General features: G+C 36.5%; 1 protein-coding gene across 1 annotated transcript in view; it reads left to right on the forward strand.

The window, feature by feature from the left end:
* Positions 1–6,454: 6,454 nt before the first annotated feature.
* LOC127840014 (long-chain fatty acid transport protein 4-like) overlaps positions 6,455–9,999 on the forward strand; it is a 37,807-nt gene continuing 34,262 nt past the window's right edge. The window contains exons 1-2 of the mRNA XM_052368402.1: positions 6,455–6,604; positions 9,441–9,781. Coding sequence (XP_052224362.1) covers positions 6,455–6,604; positions 9,441–9,781 — 491 coding nt within the window. The remainder of the gene's footprint in view (positions 6,605–9,440; positions 9,782–9,999) is intronic.

Below are 9,999 nucleotides of genomic sequence, written 5' to 3' on the forward strand. Positions count from 1 at the left end.
TTGAATTTAAAAGACCAGATGTTCAAAGAAACACATATAGTTATATCCAAAAGAGCTAACTCAATTCACTAGATACAATAGTCAAATATTCAAATGTGCGTGAACATATGCTGGGTCAAAAATTCGTGTAAGATGTTAATCTCCTGTGGAATAATCAACAGAGTCTGGTTTCATTAATTGATTCAGAATGCTTCAATATGAAAAAATAAACATAGCATAATACACGGCCGTTTATCAAGCGCGCTACCTCTTTTTAGAGATGCATTTATAAATGAGCCCATGCTACTTCCGAGGTGGCGCTCAGGCCCGAATGTTTTTAAATTTAACGGATAATGTTACAGGGTAATAAGGTTTAAAATGTTTTTCAACACATTTCGCATTATATTTAAAAATCGGCCAATGTAGTGCGTTTCAGCGATTATTAATTCATTTAAAAATGTACAGAAACATACAATCACAACCCGTTTGGAAACGTGAGGACCTTTATAAGTTGCGGCATGGTAGAATTCGTAGAAGCAAATCGATCTCTTTTGCCTGTGCGACGAGTAAATTCCGAGCCAATTAAATCGCGATAAAACGATTGCTTAAAACCGGTTCATGCAGAAACACATTGCCTTCTGGACAAAATAGATACATTTTTATTTTTCAAAAAGAGATGCCAAGGAGTTGGCGCTCATATTAGGAGGTGGCGCCAATGCACATTTATAGCTATTTTAAAGTGAAATATTTTATGTTATGGTTTCTATTAAGTTTACAGGACTTACATTATTTTTTGTAAGTTGCCTACTTCAGTGCATTTGAATCGCGTGCGTTTTTAACTAGAAAAAGTAGTTTTCTAATAATATCTTGAAGATTGAAACGTTCGTCTTTGTAAGATAACAACATTTAACATGTATTATACAAAAAAGTTAACGGAGAAAGACCGAACAATCTTAATTTGTATGGAGTTTATAGTAGATAAAACAACATATATGAGCCTAATTACGATTTGTTGACCTTGGCCTTTTAGTAAATTAAGCATTTGGATTAATGACCATAATTCAGCGTTTCAAGAAAAAGTATTAACTTATATTTATTTTATTAATTATCATACTGTATACAAATATTGATGTTGATGATTTTTTTTTATAATGTGGAACATTAAGTTATTGTTTTTATTGAGTATTACACATTTTTGGTATATATCGTGCAATATGTTTTATTCATGTTGTTGACTTCTTAGTTGACTTGATCACTTATATATTTAAACAAGAGGTGTGTTTGTCAGACACTGCGCCGCTTTGATTTATTTATTATTTTATCATTTGGCAGGTACAGATAATTATCTCCCTTTAAAGCTTATTAATTCTCTTAGATTTGTTTTTTCCTTGAGATACACAGGCATGCCAAATATCAAGTTGCTATCAGAAGCGACATGGAAGTTATGCGCATTTTTCGAATCCTAAACGCAAAGGGTGACGGACAGACGGACGGACAGTCCGATCACTATATGCTCTTAATCGGGGGCATACAGAACTAAATCTTATTTATAATATATTGTGTTTATGTTTCTAAAAAGATATGGGCCTTCGCATTTACGTTGAAAAATAAATTCAATATAACAAATAACATTATCTATCAAATGTAAGTCATGTGATAATATCATTGCGATACAACGGTTAAATACATCCTGCATTTGCGCCACCTCCTATCATTAGCGCCATCTCCTAGGCATTGGCTCCATCTCTTTTGGAAAAATGAAAAGTTATCTACTACGTCGGCAAGAAGCCAATATTTTTGTGCATGCAGCATCTAACGTATGTTGTACGCAATCGTTTAATGCCGTTAGCGATTTAATAGGATGGAAATTCTCTCGTCACACAGAACAAACTCATCGAAAAACTGTATAAAACTCCACCATGCCACAACTTATAAAGGTTCTCACGTTTTAAATGGGTTCAGACTGTATGTTTCTGTACATTTTTGATGAATTAATCTTCGCTGAATCGCACTATATTGGCCGATTTAAAAAAAAAGGCGAAATATGTTGAAAATACATATTAAACCTAAACACCCTGTAAAATTATCCGTGAGATTTGAAAACATCCAGGCCTGAGCGCCACCTCGGAAGTTACATTGGCTCATGTATTAATGCATCTCAAAAAAGAGGTGCGCGCATGATTAACGGCCGTGATAATAACTATAATTAACTCTTTTAATTTCACAAATATTGTTAATGTTTTTTAACTCAGTAACTATAATCAGTTAGCATGCACAATTATTCGTTTGTATTTGATCTAATGTAACGCATTCGCAAACCGGAATTACAGATAGAAATGTTTCGTTATAAACGCCGATTGTTGGGAGCACTCTGGTCATTCTTCGTTATATACAATTTAAAAATATATATTTTGGTATAACAGCATAAGTTTGCATGTAAGCAAAACGCAAATGATTTTTTTCGTCACTAATGTGTTTTGGTGGTTTCTAGCCTCTCATATTTTGACATACGTATTTGTGCTGAAGTACAACAACTAGTCCATATAAAAGTACTACCAGAGCCTTTGCAATCGTAACACTTCGTCCATCTCCGGAGTCTCCGTAAAGAGTGGCTTTTGCAATAAAATACTGGTTGGGTCAAGAGCAAACACCCATCAATATACAATGTATATTGATAGGTCTTTGTCCAGAGTGAGAGCCTTTGATAATTTTTGCTATGGCGGCTCTGAGTCATGGGAAACTGAAGAAAAAATGCCCCGGCGTAGTGGATATAAGGAAAGGTAACGGGTCTGATCACTACCAGTACCGTGAGAGCGTTCTGTAGATCTCGACCAAAAATACCAAAATGTATATTTAATTAATGTGTATGTTATACTGCACATTAGGATTGTATGTAAACATATCAGTTGCATAGCCCGGATATGACTGATTTCCCAAACGTGTTTGTGTCACTTAATACAATTTATAATAATTTATAATAGGTATGCTATCAATATATTTCCAGATGACGTATATAATTAATAAAATGAATGATATGACTGATTATAAATGCTGACACACTCATCACAGTATCTATTTATTACGCTTAATTCGATGTTTAATAATAAAACTTTCTGTATCGCTTAACAATTACCGTATACCTGTTTGATATCCATTTTAAAAACGGAGTACAAATCGACTTAGATATGTGTTAGGCAGGTGCCTTACCATCGTCTGATCACTCACGATCGTCACACAACGTGATGAACGTTTCGGATCTTCGACTGTCTGTGGAGTTATAGGCTTAAATGTGCTATATTCCATCTTACTCTAGCAAATACAAGTATATGGCTCTGGATGGATACTGTACAATTTTTAACTTCGATACTTATATAATAAGCACTTACTTTAAAGTTAAACAGCCTTTCTCAAATTTAAAGGTTAATATCGTGTGTCTAGTGTTACATTCGTGGGGTATTTAAAGCTATCCATAATCCAAAGGCGTGTAATCTCTAGCAAATTACTGTAAACCAGGGAATGTTTTAAAAAAAGACGATGGTAAACAATTAACCGATTTACATTTGATTTATGACCATTTTACCGTTGATCAATGTTTTATAATACAATTTTACATCTCCGCTAAATAATGATTAAATGTTTATCTTTTAATTCAAGACCTTCTTCAATTCGCAAATGTTCAATGATTCTAGTGCATTTGGAGGGTGTCTGAAGAATTAAGAGTGTCCGAAAACTTAGAGTAATTACGGTAATTCTAATTGAATGCTTTGAGCTTTTATGTGTACATACGAACAGCTCAACAATCTTCCAGATAATTGTTTATGTTATTAAATGTCTCACAAATGTCTATAAAATCGAGTTAAATCCACCCAATATCATTATTAAAATAAGTGAGCAAACCATTTCACATCATTTGCTTTAATTTGCGTCAGTGATAGTGATATATTTACGATCTCATATGTATGTGTTTATTTAAGCGTGAAAATAGTTTAAGTTGTTAATGTTAATGATTAAAGTGTCGCCTAGATTCTAGAGACAAGTTTAAATGAAAAAAGCCGTTATTAGTTGCAACTACAACTGTATAAGGAAACACACTGGTACTGGTCCAGTTGGGAAAATAAGCTTCGAAAACATTCGAAACATTCGCGTTGATGTTGATGTTGACTGGGGGCCGTTCACTTCGGATCAATCCTCTAAGTAGAAGTCTTCTTGAGGATAGCTTGAATCAATATTATTCACAATGCGCATATGTACAGTTCCAGAACACAACTTATATACAGTTTATAATGAGAACCATTTATGAGGGGAGATACATAATTTAGATACCCACTATATTTTTACAGAAGTTGGCGTGTTAGAGATGAAATGATTCGCTCGCAGTAGACCTGTGACCATCTCTCGACATCAGTCTTCTGCTTTCTCGATGTGTTGCTGTAGTGATACATGAGTGCAGTCTAATATAGTCTGTATGAGTAGGTCCCTATTACAACAAATGGCAGCAAACTCCTGTCTCCCAATAATCTGTTGCAGCATCTTCATTCCCTCGCTTCGTACCTCTGTATGAGCCGTGCACGTCAGTAGAAGATGCTCCCTGGTTTCGTCACCCATGTTGCACAGCTTGCAGGTAGCAGATACCTCGTTCCGATTGAACCGGGCTGTATTACTTTGCAGGATATATGTTCCTGTAAGGAGACGGGCTTTGAGTTCAGCTCTACGGACCTCATGTTGTTTTGGATCGGTCGATGCCCAAAGATTGTGTGGATGTCCAATAGGTGCAGATTGTAGCTGTATGTACTTTGTAGTAGATTGTATTGATAGTTCCTGCTTCCAGGTGCTCTCCCAGTAGTATGTTGTTGCATTTCTGAACGTGGTCTTCCGTTGATGTTTTGACGGGGGATTCTGTAGTAAGTCTTCTGGTGGAAGGAGATTGTATTTGTGCAGGATCTCGCGTATGCTTGATGAAAATGAGTTACGATCTGGATTTGACATTGCCAGTTGGCGGTGCAAGACTTGATGTTCAACTGATCCTGGTCTCAATGACCAGCTCAACGGGTTCGGCCCCTGCCAGGGTATAGACAGCTGTACTCGATGATCTCTCTGGCCAGCCCTGTAGATGTCGAAGTACCTTTCTTTGAAAGGCCTCTAGTTTCCTGAGATTTGTGGATGAAGGCACCTGTACTTCTATAACATATAGGAACCGCGGGATGATGTACATTTTCCAGACGTGAAAAGATACCTTTGGTGATAGTGCTCTTCTGGCATGTAGTCCTGGCCCTAGTGCAGCATATACTGTTCGCTGTGCTATCTTGAGCCTTACATCCGGCTCAACTGTGTACTTAGCAGTGCGGTCAATTCCAAGGTGCTTGACAGATGTAACTGTAGCTATAGGTGCACCATCTAGAGTTACTTCTATTGGTTGCTTGCATTCCAGTGTGATAAGCTCTGACTTATCCGGGTTTATCTTAACAAGCTTTCGCTTGGTGTTGTACTCAACAATATCTAGCATGGTCGAGAATTCTTCCTGGGTGTTTGCAAGGAGAGCCGTATCGTCAGAACATGTTGGTTTCGCTTCGCATATAGCACCTACGAGACCCACAAGCCACTATCTCCAATATTGTTCAGTAGATGATTGTGGTACACCTTGTAGACATTTGCGCTAATTGTTTCAGAATGAAGGCATCTGACAAATCACCATCCCAACTGACGCTTACCGTTAATTCTCGTAATAGGTTACGTAGAAGTATCCACAGTGGACCTTTTACCCCCAAGTGGTATAGCTTGCTGAAAAGGATACTATGGTTCACCCGATCAAAGGCCTTTTGGTCGTCTAGAGTCGCTAAGATAAGTGGTTTGTGTGTCTCATTGTGGTGTTTTATTGCCTAAGAAACTATAAAGGCCGCATTCATCGAAGAACTTTTTGCCGTGAATCCCCGCTGCATTTGGTTTTGCTGAGGTTCAAAGATGTTGTCTACCCTTATCTTTAAAATGATTTCAAGGATGTTTGCACAAATGCCCGAGACTACGATCCCTCTATAGTTACCAGGCAGAAGTCTGTCCTTACCCTTAGTGTGTATGTGGGTCAATGTTCCACATTTAAGAGAAGGCTAGCTCCGCGAATATTTAATTAATATGGTTAAATCTTCAAATAGGGAATTTGTGGTATTAAATCTAGGTGCGCGTCCTGCGTCTTTGACGCATTAAAATCGAAAAAACGGATTGGTCCGAAGTACGAGCGTCCTAGACGACGCATTCAAAATCAAGTGGTATTTGTCCAAATTAGAAATTCTCACAAAACATAATTTTTACAACGCCCGTATATGTCATGCGGTAATCATTCTACAAACAACGTTTTCATTGGCTATTAACCCCGCGGACGTTTGTAGGTAAAAAATAAGCGAATTCGTTTTACAAAGGCTTCGTCGAGATTGTTTTTAAAGAGCCCGGATGATCATTTCGTATCTGGTAGGTTTAATAAAATATGCCACCAAAGTCAGTCATCAAATTAGATAAAAAACAACAGACGCTTAGTCAGCTTTTGCGGAGCGATTCCGGTGAACACGAGGTCTCGGAAACAAACACGGACAAGGAATTCTCGAATGATAATAGCCCTAAACCAAGCGGGATTCAAGTCAGCAAAAGAACGCGAGATTGTTTTCCTAAATGGCTCACCATGTACTCGTGGCTAAGGTTTGTCGATAAAACGGACGAACAAGACAATTTTATGTACGGTTCTATTTGTTAAGAGAACAGTTTAAAAAAAAAGTACGGTTAAAATCATCCGGAATAGAAACTACCAAAACACAACTTTGTTGGGACATGCCCGTCACCCAGATCATGTAAATGCTATACGTGTTGTACCCCAAATGGAACAAAGCTTGGCTGTGGCATTGCAAAAGGGCTCTTCTGAACAAGATAAAGCCATAGAAGTCCTGTTTAAGACTCTTGGATGGCTGATTAAGGAGGACCTACCTTTGCCAAAATTTCAGTCACTTGTTCATTTACTTCATGAATTTAATGTTAAGGACTTAAAAATACTAACCTAAAGTAAAGTAAACTACGAGCCGCCAAAATCAGTCTATGATTTTCTTGATTACAGTGAAAATTTATGTCAGTGTTTTTTTCCTTCTTTTGACAGATCCGGTAAATGGACCTGTTTCTAAAGACCTACGGACCCGTTCCCAAAATGAACCGGACCCGTACCAATTTCCGAAAATAAAAAAAGTTCTTCTTTTTCAATCCTTAATTGGGAATTTTTGAGTCCCATTTGTGAAAAATATTTACTTATTTCAATTGAGAATCGGGCCGGAAGTATCCGGCCCCTGGTTTTTAACGAAAGCACACTGTAAGCACTTTCATGTACACTTGAATCCGTAAGAGGGTTGTTTATTGTGTTGTTTTCTTTATACTTGATTGTTGATTAAATTTACAATAAAGAGAATTGAATCAGCAGGATTCATAATGCACATCTTGAATTCAGCAATTTAAAAGGGTAAAATAATGCAACTAATTACAACACCATCTGTGTTCCAATAACATGTTGTTGTTTGTGCAAGACTGTGAATAAAAGTTTATATTGCTTTCCTGTGTCATTTAAAGCTGAAAAAAGTTAAACAAAGTCATTAAAATACCATTCTTCAATTGGCACAATTCACAACTTGATTTTTCCCAATTATAAGATTTCGCAACTCGTTTTTTCCCAATTTGGTGATTTCACGACACGAAAAATTCCCAATGGCATGGGTACCGGACCCGTTCCCAATTGGGTGAAAAAAAATCATTTCATGTACTCAAGTTGACCAAAATAATTCTGTTATTTTTATTTCCCCAAGTATATACTGGGGTACTTATTGTTTTTGCCCTGTCTGTTGGTTGGTTTGTTGGTTTGCGTCAAACTTTAACATTTGCGATAACTTGCAGTATTGAAGATAGCAACTTCATATTTGGAATGCATGTGTATCTCATGGAGCTGCACATTTTGAGTGGTGAAAGGTCAAGGTCATCCTTCAAAGTCAAAGGTCTAATATATGAGTCAAAATCGTCAAACTTTAACATTTGCCATAACTTGCTATTGAAGTTAGCAACTTCATATTTGGCATGCATGTGTATCTCATGAAGCTGCACATTTTGAGTGGTGAAAGGTCAAGGTCATCCTTCAAGGTCAAAGGTCAAATATATGGGGAGGACATAGTGTTTCACAAACACATCTTGTTCAAAGTTTTTTTTATTACTTATATTGTTTTGTTATTTCTATTGCTAGTCAGGAAAGACCTATTCATTTATTTATTTATTTATTTATGTTCACACTATGATTACGTATTAGAAACTGTCTAAGTGCTATTTTTTATTGTTAAGCCTTACAGTACTCATTAATTAAGTTTTGGACTCTTAGATTTTCCCTGGGACTATGGCTCATTGAAGTGAAATTCTAGATTAATCACTGACCCTGAAGATACATTACTTACGCAGATTTAAATGTACCAGTAGTTTTTTTGCTAGGACTTGTTCTCACATCTGAGCAAAAAACTTATATAAGTCCGAGCCCGAGACTATAACAATTTCACTCGGTCTTTAAATTTAAGTCCTGTTCATAGTGTGATTGGCTTTAAAATAACATTATTGCTTATGATCATTAATTTTCCAAATCCTTCTTACTCCAACAACACAGTCCACTAAAGTCTGCTGGGTGCTGTTTCAACCAATCAATACCAGGAGTTACACACAGACTGTCCTTGAATACGCCTGAAAGTGGTGACATAATTTTCACTCTGCATGAAGCATAACATGCAGAACACAAGGAATTTTCAAACAAGAACACAGGCTTATTAAATTAATTCTGATGTATTTCACATTACCATAAGCAGCATAACAATCTGTCTTTTATGCACTAGTTGAAATTCTAAATTTTCTTTAGAATTTCAACTAGTTTCAACATTTTTACAATGTTTTAAAAAGTTATTTGGAAAAAAATATGCACTTACCTGTGTGATAACATCAATTAAAGTTTAATTGAGAACCCAACAAAGTTGCGTGATCCTGTACCCTTAATACTAAACAGTTCTTGAAGATGACATGTCAATCACATAGTTCTCTCACAGATGAGATTTATATGCAGATTAATGACTTACATGTACTAGCAGTTCATATTAAACATAAAACTTAAATGAAAGCAACATGTATTACACACCAGGCCTGGCTGCTCAAAATTTAAATGTATAGTCTGCTAACTTGGGCCCCAAATAAAATTAATTTTTAAAGCAAATGTTATTTTCAAACTAATCAAGCAAACACATTTGTTTATAATTAAGACATATATATATAAAAGGGTCAATAGCTAAGTCACATAAATAGCTTGATTCAAAAAATTAAAAGCTGTAAGGTTATGGCGCCGTTGCAGTTTTGAGCAACCGGTCCCAGATTTGTTTTTGTACACAAACAAATTAACCCTCATAAAATACATTTTTTAGAAAGTCCATCTTACCCATGACATCGCCAACTTCTTCAACGAGTCAGGCATAAGTCAAGGTCATGTGGTTGCCCTGGTGATGGAGAACTGCCCTGACATGGTATTCTACTGGATGGGGCTGGCAAAGATAGGGGCTATAGGGACCCTGATCAACTTCAACCTGAACTTCAACCTGAGGGAGGAATCCCTGCTGTACTGTGTACATGCCGCCCAGGCGCAGAGTGTGGTCTTCTCAGAGGAGATGGCGCCAGGTAATGAGCATTTAGTTTTGACTTATTTATTAGAGCTGAATTGCATTGAATGCTTAAGGCTTATTGAAATGCTATTGAGTCTGTTTCTTGGGTAGAACCAGCACTTGGTGTATTTTGGAGAGAACTAAACAATGCCATCAAAATCATATTTGTTTATACATTGTTGAAAAGTTTAAACTTATTCAGAAGTGCTAGTCAACTTGTTTATTTTTTAAATAAATATGTTTGTTATGCCAAAAATAGGCTTTTAAAGTATAAATGCTCCTTTGTGAATTGTGACCTATAATAGAGAAAACCTTGAGTTTATAA

The sequence above is a fragment of the Dreissena polymorpha genome, chromosome 7 (genome assembly GCF_020536995.1).
Source record: "Dreissena polymorpha isolate Duluth1 chromosome 7, UMN_Dpol_1.0, whole genome shotgun sequence".
NCBI classification, from domain to species: Eukaryota; Metazoa; Mollusca; class Bivalvia; order Myida; family Dreissenidae; genus Dreissena; species Dreissena polymorpha.